The sequence below is a fragment of the Nerophis ophidion genome, linkage group LG14, assembly GCF_033978795.1.
Source record: "Nerophis ophidion isolate RoL-2023_Sa linkage group LG14, RoL_Noph_v1.0, whole genome shotgun sequence".
In the NCBI taxonomy this organism is placed as follows: domain Eukaryota; kingdom Metazoa; phylum Chordata; class Actinopteri; order Syngnathiformes; family Syngnathidae; genus Nerophis; species Nerophis ophidion.
The window spans coordinates 39,954,964-39,968,892 of record NC_084624.1 but is presented as its reverse complement, the minus strand read 5'-3'; the positions used below and the strand labels follow the sequence as shown (position 1 = coordinate 39,968,892).

The following is a 13,929-nucleotide window of genomic DNA, read 5'->3' as shown; positions in this document are numbered from 1 at the left end:
TGGGATAATGAACCCTCAACATGATTTATACTACCACGCATTACCAGTGCAGAAATGGTGATTGCATTTGCTATTTCTGTACAAATTTTGGATGTGCAAGCAATTTCACGCAATTATATCCTCAGTGTTATGATGTTGATGATGACGTGCCACCAAAATAAATACCAGAATTGTCATCGGTGTGAGGACATTACACCTGGTGAGTGCCTGGTGGTGCTTTCAAAGACATTCAGTACTTCCAAGTCTTACTGGACAGCCACTTCATTGTCTGTTTTTAATAACTGAAATGTTGTATTGGCAGGTAAAGGAGCCCAAAGGGACACAGGATGTTGGAGACAGTGTTTTCTTGCCGGCAGGATAAAAAAGAACTGAGAGGAACGAGAGCCGGAGAACAAAACGAGGAGTGGTGGGCGGCTTTAATGGCATACAGGTTTCTGGCTCATCTCTTTGATGTTTTTAGCTTGACGTGCTCCTCTGTGGGCAGCGAGAGCAAGTTTGACCTTTAAAAAAAGCTCCAAATGATAGCATGCAGCGTGAACGCTTTCAAAGTGAAGAGGTGACACTGCTTATGTAACGTCTACTCCACTGTGGAGTGTTCCCCGCGTGGGAGGACGCATGCACCGTCTGGACACAACGCACGCCTGGCGGAGCTGCCCATGGTGCTGAAACCACCAGAACAGTGAAGACATTAAAATACTACTAACCAATGCGAACAATGTTATAAATATGTTAGATTGTTCATGCCAAAGTTATTCTTGACATGTTTTGAAACTGAACAAAGAGCATTATATTCCTGTAAAATCATTAAAACGTTGACAGTGTCTCATAAGCATTGTTGCTATTCATGCTTTCTATAGAACATTTAAAACGGAGCTGCATTTTTTGGTATTTTCCCTATAATTCACAATCCTTCTGAGAGACAAGAACACATATGTTTTTTAATGCATTCTAAATCGTAAATACACGTAAATAAAAGTCCCCTTACAATGCAATGATTGGGAGCCCTAACATCACTGCTTCAATTGCGTCTTTTCCGAATATAAACCCCAACAAATAACCATCCAAAAAATGCCAACAATACACCATTTACATTTTGTGACCTGAATATTGACACAGTTTTAGCAATATTGTTACTATAAGTCTCACCTTAAAACTCATCTGTATACTCTAGCCTTTAAATAGACCTTTTTAGACCAGTTGATCTGCCGCTTCTTTTCTTTCTCCTATGTCCCCCCCCTCCCTTGTGGAGGGGGTCCGGTCCGATGACCATGGATGAAGTACTGGCTGTCCAGAGTCGAGACCCAGGATGGACCGCTCGCCTGTGTATCGGTTGGGGACATCTCTACGCTGCTGATCCGCCTCCGCTTGAGATGGTTTCCTGTGGACGGGACTCTCGCTGCTGTCTTGGATCCGCTTGAACTGAACTCTCGCGGCTGTGTTGGATCCACTATGGATTGAACTTTCACAGTATCATGTTAGACCCGCTCGACATCCATTGCTTTCGGTCCCGTAGAGGGGGGGGGTTGCCCACATCTGAGGTCCTCTCCAAGGTTTCTCATAGTCAGCATTGTCACTGGCGTTCCACTGGATGTGAATTCTCCCTGCCCACTGGGTGTGAGTTTTCCTTGCCCTTTTGTGGGTTCTTCCGAGGATGTTGTAGTCGTAATGATTTGTGCAGTCCTTTGAGACATTTGTGATTTGGGGCTATATAAATAAACATTGATTGATTGATTGATTGATTGATAAGCGCTAACGTTAAGGACTTCATTTAGCGGCTCATTGATAAGAGAGAGGCAACTTTAGGCTGCTGAATTATATTTATATAGTGCTTTTTCTCTTCCATAGTGAAACCCATTATCCACACCTAATGAAGTAGATTAGGTGTGGTTGTATTGTATATTAAGTATGTTTCAATTCAAGGGCATTTTGTGACTTTTCTTGATTTGATTACATGCTACAGTATGATTTTATTGTTAGAATTGTATTGCATGATTTGTGTATCCCTTTGATTTAAGGTAGCCAGGGACTGCAGATGGAAATTAGCTATTTGGCTGTAATCTGGTGCAGAACTATCTGTCTTTCAGCTTAATGTTTCTGTGCATTGTGCCTTCAAATAAAGACTAAACTATAAACTACTACTACCTTGGAAGCTACATTGAAACCAGTGTGGGTGACACTGGAAGCAGGTGGATAAAGTTGATGTCTTTATCCACCTTTATCCATTGGTGTCGAAGGTGTCTTGCACAACAGCAGTTACTCGGACTCAAACCTGGAACCCTCAAGTTGCTACCACGGCCGCTCTACAAACCCAGCTACGCTCCTGTGTTAACAAGTCCGTGAAAGTTCATTCAAAATTATAAATCAAGTCTTTCACGTTGATAGTAAAATGTTGTGGACATTAACCAAGAAGTTGGTCAACTTTGACAGCCAATTTATACCCGGGAGTGACGAAAAACACCCCAAAAGACACTTTGTTCCACCTCCATTTTTTGTACTAGAATTATGAGTCATTCTTCATCTAAACGGAAATATATCAACATCCTAGCAGTCGGCATCCCAATGACAGCAAATATTGTACGTTAAGGGATGTTCTATTATTTTTGTTGGCTCTCATGAAGTGAGTATTTAGTGATTGCGTTTGAGAAATTAATGTGCTTCCGTATTCTTAAAACGAGCAAAATGCATAAATGCTACATGTTGTTATGAATGTGCCTATTACTACATTACATACAGTATATACTTACGTCATGTATAGAAAACCTTAATTGAGGTGTTTGGATGTTTGTAGGTGTTTTATACGCAGAATAGAGCGACCCCCATATGCTCCATTGTAAGCGGACTTTTGTTCGCATTTATTTACTAGTTTGAATGCATAGAAAGTACAGTTCCTCTTTAAGGCTAAACGCCTATTAGCAATATTCCCCCTAGCTTTTTTTTTTTTTACTAATTCATTGAAGACATTTAAAAAAAAAAAAACTAACAATTGTAATTTCCATCCATCCATCCATTTCTACCGCTTATTCACGTTTTTGGGGTCGAAGAGGGCGCTGGTGCCTATCTCAGCTTCAATCGGGGGGAAGGCAGTGTACACCCTGGACAAGTCGCCACCTCATCGCAGGGCCAACACAAATAGACAGACAACATTCACACTCATATTCACACACTAGGGCCAATTTAGTGTTGCCAATCAACCTATCCCCAGGTGCATGTCTTTGGAGGTGGGAGGAAGCCGGAGTACCCGGAGTGAACCCACGCAGTCGCGGGGAGGACATGCAAACTCCACACAGAAAGATCCCGAGCCCGGGATTGAACCCAGGACTACTCAGGACCTCCGTATTATGAGGCAGACGCACTAACCCGTCTTCCACCGTGCTGCCCCATTATATTTCTAATAAGTTAATTTTTGAAACCTAATTAAAGGATAATGATTGGCACCATCCATCAATCCATTTCCACCCGTTCAGGGTCGCGGGGGGTGCTGGAGCCTATCTCAGCTGCATTCGGGCGGAAGGTGGTGTACACCCTGGACAAGTCCCCACCTCATCGCAGGGCCAACACAGATAGACAGACAACATTCACACTCACATTCACACACTAGGGCCAATTTAGTGTTGCCAATCAACCTATCCCCAGGTGCATGTCTTTGGAAGTGGGAGGAAGCCGGAGTACCCGGAGGGAACCCATGCAGTCACGGGGAGAACATGCAAACTCCACACAGAAAGATCCTGAGCCTGGGATTGAACCCATATGATTGTCACATTGATTTAAAATTAGCATTGAAGGTAAAAAAAGAATAAAAATAAAAGCTTTTGGAAATGAGATGCTATTTTGGGTCACATGACAAACACTTATAATAATTCCTATGCTCCTTTACTGCCTTAAATATAAACCTCTACACACTTCCATTTATTTGGCCATCTTGTGAGATGAAACATTGGCGTGCGGACAACAATACCCAAATGGCGGCAAATGCTTCTGCTGAACCTCTGAGCTATCTCTGTAGCATCCAAGCACATCAAACATCACAGTGTCACGCGCCTCACCGGCGGCTTCGTAATGCATGCATGTTGAGGGCACAGGAGGGGAGGGGGCAAGGCTTTAGGGTGGTGGGTGGTTGAATAGAGCAGCTACAGTATACATCGTAATTACGTCGCCGCTTGACATAAAGCCAGAGAGGCTCTCCTGCAGCGGGAAGGCGGGTGAGAACTGGTGGGCGTAATGAAAGATGAAATACAAGACGAGGTGGAAGACGAAGAGGGTTGCCTTTCATACGCATGAAGATCTTGCAGCGATATCTGACAGAAAAGTCTTACAACATTTTGGATAAAAGGCATCGATGAGAGGCTTAAATATTGAATACTGGCTAATAACATCTAGGACTGGGCTGCTTCATCTATCTGTATCAATTTATCTGTATTGATTTATAGTGCAAAGGAGGCCAAATGTCATTCAAATCTACGTTAAAATGTAAATTGTTGACATTTGACTAAGATAAAATTGTCTGTCCATACACACTTGTGATAAAAGTATCAGATGTAGATTACATTTACTCACCCTCCATATAATGTCAGGCCCATTAAGGGTTTTTAATAGTTAATGAATGTTCCTTACCAAAATCATGTGACCAGTGGATATGTCCATGTTGGGATGGGCGGGCTCCTCGCTCCACGACGACAGGCTGCTTCGAGCCGATGGGCTGACGGCCGTGCCGCCATCGCTGAACTGAGACGACACGCTGTTGATCCTGGAGGAGGCGGGCTCGGGGCGGCGCTCAGCCTGAGGTTTGACCGCCATGCGCTGTCGACACAGGTCCTGGGAAACAGCAGAAGCGGTTATCTTAGCATCAGATCATCTGTCAGGGTCTGCAAACCCACCAGCTCCTACTTTATTTTATTTGTATTATTGGTCTGGTGATTGGGGACGGAGCAACAAGGCAAGTGGACGCAATAGTCAATAAACAACATAAGACCTGCGTCCACACCAGGCAAACTGCAAACTGCAAACTTGGTTTCTCCTTGTTCAATCAATCAATCAATGTTTACTTATATAGCCCTAAATCACTAGTGTCTCAACGGGCTGCACAAACCACTACGACATCCTCGGTAGGCCCACATAAGGGCAAGGAAAACTCACACCCAGTGGGACGTCGGTGACAATAATGACTATGAGAACCTTGGAGAGGAGGAAAGCAATGGATGTCGAGCGGGTCTAACATGATACTGTGAAAGTTCCATAATGGATCCAACACAGTCGCGAGAGTCCAGTCCAAAGCGGATCCAACACAGCAGCGAGAGTCCCGTTCACAGCGGAGCCAGCAGGAAACCATCCCAAGCGGAGGCGGATCAGCAGCGCAGAGATGTCCCCAGCCGATACACATGCTGGAAGTTCTCTATTCTTGCTAACTCATACTTGCCAAACCTCCCGATTTTCCCGGGAAACTCCCGAATTTCAGTGCCCCTCCCGAAAATCTCCCGGTTTCTCACGATTTCCACCCAGACAACAATATTGGGAGAGTGCCTTAAAGGCACAGTGTTTAGCGTCCTACAACCTGTCGTCACGTCCGCTTTTCCTCCATACAAACAGCGTGCCGGCCATGTCACATAATATATGCGGCGTTTACACACACATAAGTGAATGCAAGGCATACTTGATCAACAGCCATACAGGTCACACTGAGGATGGCGTTATAAACAACTTTAACACTGTTACAAATATGCACCACACTGTGAACCCACACCAAACAAGAATGAAAATCCCATTTCAGGAGAACATCCGCACCATGACACAACTAAAACAGAACAAATACCCGGATCCCTTGCAGCACTAACTCTTGCAGGACGCTATAATATACACCCCCCAGCCCCCTGCCCATCTCCCGAATTCGGAGGTCTCAAGGTTGGCAAGTATGTGCTCACTAGCTTCCATGCTAAGTCTTGATTGTGCGTTCCATATACCTCGGAAGTTGGAAGTTACGGACGGCGTGGCGAAGTGGGAGAGTGGCCGTGCGCAACCTGAGGGTCCCTGGTTCAAATCCCACCTAGTACCAACCTCGTCACGTCCGTTGTGTCCTGAGCAAGACACTTCACCCTTGCTCCTGATGGGTGCTGGTTGGCGCCTTGCATGGCAGCTCCCTCCATCAGTGTGTGAATGTGTGTAATTGGGTAAATGTGGAAGTAGTGTCAAAGCGCTTTGAGTACCTTGAAGGTAGAAAAGCGCTATACAAGTACAACCCATTTATCATTTAAGTTAGGAATGACTTCACAGTCGAGCTATGAGTGTCCCGGTAAACAAAGTTGGAAATCAAGATGGACACATCCGTGAAAGCTATCCTTGCACTTGCCTCACTTAAATATAAACAACCTGTACAAATTGCTACCTTCAAACACAGTGGATGAAGAAGAAACACAGCATTGCTAGCAATGCAATACGCACATACCACATGAAAAAATGTCCTTTACACAACAGTGACATTACCATATAGACGTAAACAATACATTATGAACGGAAATAGTCAGAAGTGCGAATAACGGTGTGGAAGTTGCTTCCTCGCAGTCCCACTGTCAGACACAGGACAGGAGGCCAGTGTGCAGGTTTTAATAATCACAAGGTTTTAAATAAAGTTCTCTCTCCAGCAGGACGCGACCTTTCAGCCACGTCCGTATCCTCTCTGCCTCCTGCTCCCGGCCACTTACTGTTAAAGACAACAGATGATTAGATTAACATGTACCACCTGTGAAATTTAATCACCTGCCAGCTGTATCTCGCCGTCAGCACTGCCACACCCCCCGTCTGTTGTTGCTCTGTCCTCAGCACCATGGACAGAGGTGGTGACTTTTGCTCCTGCGGGCAGTGCTGGCTACATCTCCCTCCACAAACGGATATTACAGAAGCTTCATACTGTTTACACTCAGAAAAGCCGTATTTGAAAGCCAACTCTTCGATGGTGAGAACTTGTCATTTATTGAGTAGGAAATCCAACTAAGATTTCTAAAATTCCAACCTCTCATCCAGTACAAATGAAACACACCATATTATTTGTTTGTTGTTAGTTTTTCACTCTGCGTTGTCCATCCAGCCATCCATTTTCTACCGCTTATTCCCTTTTGGGGTTGCGGGGGGCGCTGGCGCCTATCTCAGCTACAATCGGGCGGAAGGCGGGGTACACCCTGGACAAGTCGCCACCTCATCGCAGACTCTGCGTTGTGGGTAGGTTTTTTTCGGTACTTTTTTTGCTGGCGTCTTCCTGGTCTGCCCTTGTTGCTCCGCACCTTTTTGTGTCGTTTACGGCCATTATGGCCTTGTGCTTGTTTTCATGGACACCTTGAGTTTCATTATTAGTAGTAGTTTCTGGAATTTCCCATTGCCTGTTTAGTATTTTCTTACACCGTCATTTATACTGCATATCTTCCTGATGAAATGTTTTGTAATTTCATGACTCCGGCGTCTGCGTCAAGGCGCTAAACTGAGCCGTCACAATTAGCATTCCTATCACAGCCATTTAGTGACTAGAACAAAGGCACAATCCACTGACACAACTAATATCAACTGTTGCCATGGCAACGTGCTGAAGCGCTCAGCCGGGACTCTTAACCCTCGCGTGTCCTCGTGACCTCCTTTCATTAATAATGAAAGCAGCCAAAGCCCCCAAAAGACCCAGCATGCCCTCATGGGCGTCCTGCCAGAGAACCCGAAAAGTGAACATCGACCTCGCCAACGGTGGGCGTGTCAGTGTCACCCTAATTAGTGCCACCTCTTAACGTGGACACACCGACCGCAAGTACAGATCACGATCACGTGGAGATGAAGAGAACGAGATACGATCAAGTCCGAGGTTTCGGTGTAAAAGGATGACACGGCCGAGTGATTGACTGATGAGCGTCGCCGTCGCCTGTCAATCACAGTCTCCCCTCTAGACGTCGACCAATCCCATGTCGCCGTTTGTTTGCAAAAGGTTTGATTGACAGGCTTGTGAGCTGAGGGAGGGGGAGGAAGGGGTTGTGGGGGCGGCGGTTGATAGGAAGCTTGTGGCAAAGTGGCGTGAACAGAATTTTGTATGCATACGACAACTGTACGTGTGTGTATTGCTGCTGTGTTCACACACACACACACACACACACACACACACACACACACACAGAAGGTGACAAAAAGAGACAGTGCTGAGACGGGGAGAAGCGCTTTTGCGTGACGGCACCTGTCAACAGGAGTGAGGTGTCGCTCAAAGATCTTTGGCAGTCTGAGAGGCAGGTTAAGTAAAATAAATGTTTGCTGTTTTTATGTGCATTTTTTTTCCCGGTGAGAAACGCTCTCCTTCGTGGCGGAGAAGGAGCACAGTGAGAGCGAGCACTTAGCAGCGCGGCCGGCCTCATTCGAAGAAATCAATGCTCGCGGGTACGCTCTCATTTAAAAACATGGCGAAGGAAAAAGGTCAAGGGGGGACGACACAAATCTCAATCCAATTCTCTGCTCAAATCGCCACTTAATATTGGATTCTGCAAATTAAATTTCACACTCTTACGTTATTCCAGCTAAAGGATATTTGCAGCAGGCGGGGGTGTTGAGGGGTGGAATTAGTCGCGGGGCCAACGCACTAAACCACAACAACAACCTGCAGCAGCTTGAAACAGGAAGCAAGGGCGGACACTACTTTCTCAAGACACGTTTCCACCAAGCATTTCAGTCCATTGGAAGGTTTTGGAAATCTAAAATTGTTATGTTACGTTCCACAAACGATCCTTCCCTGCACCAATTAACACACACTATGTCTGGCTCCACCCCTGTAGGTACCCTAACTCTGAAATTGTAGGGCAATCGATGGCTTCCACGGCTCCAGAGTTTTTGAGGTTGAAGATGAGGCTCCTTTCTACCTGATAGGTGGCGGTGGCATCCCCGCTGGTGTCTGCGCCCAGGTTGGTCAGCTTCTCCTTGAGCTTGTGGTGCGAGCGATGGCGGAGGCAGTAGACCACGGTGGAGGCCAGCAGCACGCCCACGATGCAGAGGATGGACACCACGGTGAGGACCAGGAACTTGGTGGACTCAGCCTGGCTGTACTTGGTGGGGATCTGGTTGATGTGGTTCCCCTGTGGCACACACACCAGAACATGTTGGTTGTTAGTAGACGTCCAGTACACTTTTACCCGTCACAAACACTTCAGTCAATCAATCAAAGTTTATTTATATAGCCCTTAATCACAAGTGTCTCAAAGGGCTGTGCAAGCCACCACCACGTCCTCGGCTCAGATCCCACATCAGGGCAAGAAAACACTCAACCCAATGGGCACAATGAGAAACCTTGGAGGGGACCGCAGATGTGGGAACCCCGAGTGGATACGGTTGGTATAAAACATGTAATACTAATAATACACATGTATGTACCTGCAATACACATTTTCGCCATGTGAGGCAGTAGCCGCATTTATTTCACAATGACAACACAAAATGATTTGTTTACGCAGTTAAAAGGAATATTTGCGCAACCCTGACATGATTAGAAATGCAACAACAAAAATTAACAAAACTGATCTGTTTTAAAACAAACAAAATCGGTTTTCAATTGAATATATTTTGGAATCAAAATCTTAATGTAGTCTTTCTTATTAGATCATTTACACATATTAAGATTATTTACACAGATAACATAAAAACATCGGCACCACCAAATTGTAGCGACGATTTAGTTGGGGCTAAGGATGGGAGGTCTCACATTTGAACCGATACGGTGCCTATTTCAAGTACCAATGGTAACAATTTTTGATACTTTTGTACATGTGCTAATAAATGTTAATTTGTTTAATGTTCAATGTTTTTATGTAATATTTAACAGTGCGTTATTAAATATTTTTCCGAGTATCTTTTGCAAGTATACATTAATTGGGTTCTTCCGAGGATGTTGTAGTCGTAATGATTTGTGCAGTCCTTTGAGACATTTGTGATTTGGGGCTATATAAATAAACATTGATTGATTGATTGATTGAGTTTGCCAGAGGTGTGTTGCTGTAGTCGGGAAGTAGTCTTTGCCATTAAGTTGAATGTGAAGTGAAGTGAGTTATATTTATATAGCGCTTTTCTCTAGTGACTCAAAGCGCTTTTACATAGTGATACCCAATATCTAAGTTACATTCAAACCAGTGTGGGTGGCACCGGGAGCAGGTGGGTAAAGTGTCTTGCCCAAGGACACAACGGCAGTGACTAGGATGGCGGAAGCGGGAATCAAACCTGCAACCCTCAAGTTGCTGGCACGGCCACTCTACCAAGCGAGCTATACCGCGCCAATGTGGCAGTCTTGTCTGTTGTTAAGTGTTTATACTGTAAGTATTGTACTTATTACACACAAGATGTTCGATTGTAACACATTTAAGGTGTTGAATTTGCCATGAAACTTCGCTAATGCTAACCACCTAGTGTGTCTGTGACAATCATTGGAACTTAAACTTTTACTTTATTAGCATAAAACTTGCAACATTGCTAAGAGAAAGGCTGCTTTGAATACGTCTGTATTCAAAGCAGACTGTATGCTTGAGGAGTGCCGGATCTACAACTTGATGCGATGACCACGTACACGAGAAGTTATCGAAATATGGTTGATTGGATTTTGCGTCATTCGGTAAGCATCCAGTAGTAGCTGTCAGTACCTATAAATGTACTACAGAGTCTAAACTTTTCCATAAATGCTAAATGGTATAGTGTTTTTGTTTTAAATTCATTGAAAATGCTTTTACACTATTACCATGTTCACCTTCTGATGACGCACCAAGAGTAACTGGGTCTTCAGTAGCTTGCTCAAGGATACTTGAGCATGGTCACAGAGGGACTGAGGATCGAACCCGCAACATTCATGTTGGGAGACAAATACTCCCAGCACCTGAGCTGGGAGCCGAAAATCAAAGTATTTGGTTATACTTGTATAGAGCTTTTCTACTTCAAAAGTACTCAAAGCGCTTTAACACTATTTCCACATTCACCCATTCACACACTGATGGCGGGAGCTGCCATGCAACGCACTAACCACCACCCATCAGGAGCAAGGGTGAAGTGTCTTGCTTAAGGACACGACGAACGTGGCGAGGTTGGTAGAAGGTGGGGATCGAACCAGGAACCCACAGGTTGCTGGCACGGCCACTCTCCCAACCGCGCCATGCTGTCCTCATGATCAACTTAATTGAATCAATCATCCATCCATTTTCTACCGCTCATTCCCTTTTGGGGTCACGAGGGGCGCTGGTGCATATCTCAGCTACAATAGGGCGGAAGGCGGGGTACACCCTGGACAAGTCGCTACCTCATCGCAGTGCCAACACAGATAGACAGACAACATTCACACACTAGGTCCAATTTAGTGTTGCCAATCAACCTATCCCCAGGTGCATGTCTTTGGAGGTGAGAGGAAGCCGGCGTACCCGGAGGGAACCCACGCAGTCACGGGGAGAACATGCAAACTCCACACAGAAAGATCCCGAGCCTGGGATTGAACCCAGGACTGCAGGATCTTCATATTGTGAGGCAGACGCACTAACCCCTCTTCCACTGTGAAGCCAATCAATGTTTTTTTATATAGCCCTAAATCACAAGTGTCTAATTTTGTATGAAATACTCAAAACAATACAATACAATACGATAGCATCAAAGCATCAACAATATGCCTTTTTTTAGGGCTATTGTCTTTTTAGAATGTGCCGTTGGCCGGTAAAAATATTATAGATGGATAAAAAAGATATTAAAATGGGGCTATGTTGGTGTATTAGTGGTTGATGGTTCTCACTAAAAGTGTAATTAAAAATAAAACACCATTTCTGAGCTGAAACCAAAAACATTGAGTCTGGATCAGAACCAGTCAGGAGTTATCTTTGGATTCTCCTGGATTAAAATGCAAAATGTGTAAAAGCGCCCCGCAGCACTCGGTGTGGTTCTGGTTCTGGCGCTGGTTTGACGCCACAGTGGAGCAAAAGTGTTGTGTCTCAGAGACAAAGTTTAATCACGCGCATTTGTTCCGCCATCTGGGGCCTACGCGCCACAGAACGCCATCGATTCCCGCCCAGCAAGGCATCATGGGAGTCTGGAGATGCGGCGCCTCGGGCAAACAAGCGCAGATGAAAGATTTATTTTTAAGGCGACACAATGGACGCACGGCTGGAGGAAGTGTCGTCCTCGAGAGCACCGAGATACCGCAAGAGTGGGCGGCGAGCGGGTCTCACTGAGCGACATAATGGGCCAGACGCCATTTTACCTGACATGCGCTCGCTAACAATAGGCGACATAATTACACGCTGCGTAATCACGACCGGCACCAAGAGCTACAAATTGCAGCGCCAATGAGAAGACCTCCCACTCCTTTTGAAAAATATAACGATCCCTGAAGAAATCAATGGACATATTTGAGGGCTTTGTCACATCTTTTCAAAGAATACGTGACATTTACGGCGTTAATCATAGACTGACGCCATGCACACGCCAATCTTCCTCGGCTAGCATCAACTAAACACTAATAGCTGAACAGAAACGATCAAGTATTGAGTGGATGAGTTGCTCCGTGTGTGGATTCGTGCACACACTTCCTCTCACGCCATCTTGTCCCCTATTTCACTTGGAAGCTTGCTCTCAAACATACAAACCCAATTTCCATATGAGTTGGGAAATTGTGTTAGATGTAAATATAAACGGAATTCAATGATTTGCAAATCATTTTCAACTCATATTCAGTTGAATATACTACAAAAATAAATGATAAATGGGTTGTACTTGTATAGCGCTTTTCTACCTTCAAGGTACTCAAAGCGCTTTGACACTACTTCCACATTTACCCACACATTCACTCACTGATGGAGGGAGCTGCCATGCAAGGCGCCAACCAGCACCCATCAGGAGCAAGGGTGAAGTGTTTTGTTCAGGACACAACGGACGTGACGAGGTTAGTACTAGGTGGGATTTGAACCAGGGACCCTCGGGTTGCGCACGGCCACTCTCCCACTGCGCCACGCCGTCCCATACAACATATTTGATGTTCAAACTGATTAATATTTTTTTTTTGTGCAAATATTCATTAATTTTAGAATTTGATGCCAGCAACACGTGACAAAAAAGTCGGGAAAGGTGGCAATAAATACTGATAAAGTTGGGGGATGCTCATCAAACACTTATTTGGAACGTCCCACAAGTGTGCAGGCTAATTGGAAACAGGTGGGTGCCATGAATTCCACTTTACCAAAGCTTCAACAATTAGTTTCCTCAGTTCCTAAATGTTTATTGAGTGTTGTTAAACGAAAAGGTGATGTAACACAGTGGTGAACATGCCCTTTCCCAACTACTTTGGAACGTGTTGCAGCAATGAAATTTTAAGTTAATTATTATCTGCAAAAAAAAAATGAAGTTTATGAGTTTGAACATCAACTATCTTGTCTTTGTAGTGCATTCAATTGAATATGGGTTGAAAAGGATTAGCAAATCCTTGTATTCCGTTTATATTTACATCTAACACAATTTCCCAACTCATATGGAAACAGGGTTTGTACACTGTAAATATATTATGCATAGAATCATCTGATTATAAAAAAAAATAACTAAAAAAAACAGTAACTCAACACAATTTCCAAGTTTGGTTTACTACCCACTTCACCCCCCAGGGGGGCTATGTAAGAATCACCGGCTCACAGAAAGAAGGAAGGTCGGATTGGAGGGTAAAAAGGGAAAGTCTGGTGGTGGTGGTGGTGGTGGTGGGGTTCCCTCAGTGGTGGAGGTCACAGGGATTATAGGAGTTTGGGGAGGGGGGGAGGGGGGGGGGGGGTGACGTTGGTGGAAACAACGCCATTGAAAGCGAACGCCGGGCCCTGCCGTTGCCCGCTTCCCGCCTGTCAAACCCTGGAAGGCTTTAGCCTGCTTTCAGATTGTTTTGGAATTCTGGTGGGGGCTCAAGCAAAGGGACCCATATCCCTCCAA

The 13,929-nt window shown here is 44.9% G+C and overlaps 1 protein-coding gene and 1 long non-coding RNA gene across 2 annotated transcripts in view; one reads left to right on the top strand and one right to left on the bottom strand.

Annotated features, from left to right (window-relative positions):
* Nucleotides 1-829, top strand: part of LOC133568677 (uncharacterized) — a 35,868-nt gene extending 35,039 nt beyond the window's left edge. Inside the window, exon 2 of the long non-coding RNA XR_009809645.1 lies at nt 302-829. This is a non-coding gene — a long non-coding RNA (uncharacterized LOC133568677). The remainder of the gene's footprint in view (nt 1-301) is intronic.
* Nucleotides 1-13,929, bottom strand: part of LOC133568675 (receptor-type tyrosine-protein phosphatase N2-like) — a 163,270-nt gene that overhangs the window by 32,284 nt on the left and 117,057 nt on the right. The window contains exons 13-14 of the mRNA XM_061920760.1: nt 8,868-9,080; nt 4,612-4,812 (exon numbers count right to left, since the gene is read on the bottom strand). Of these exons, the coding sequence (XP_061776744.1) occupies nt 4,612-4,812; nt 8,868-9,080 (414 nt within the window). The remainder of the gene's footprint in view (nt 1-4,611; nt 4,813-8,867; nt 9,081-13,929) is intronic.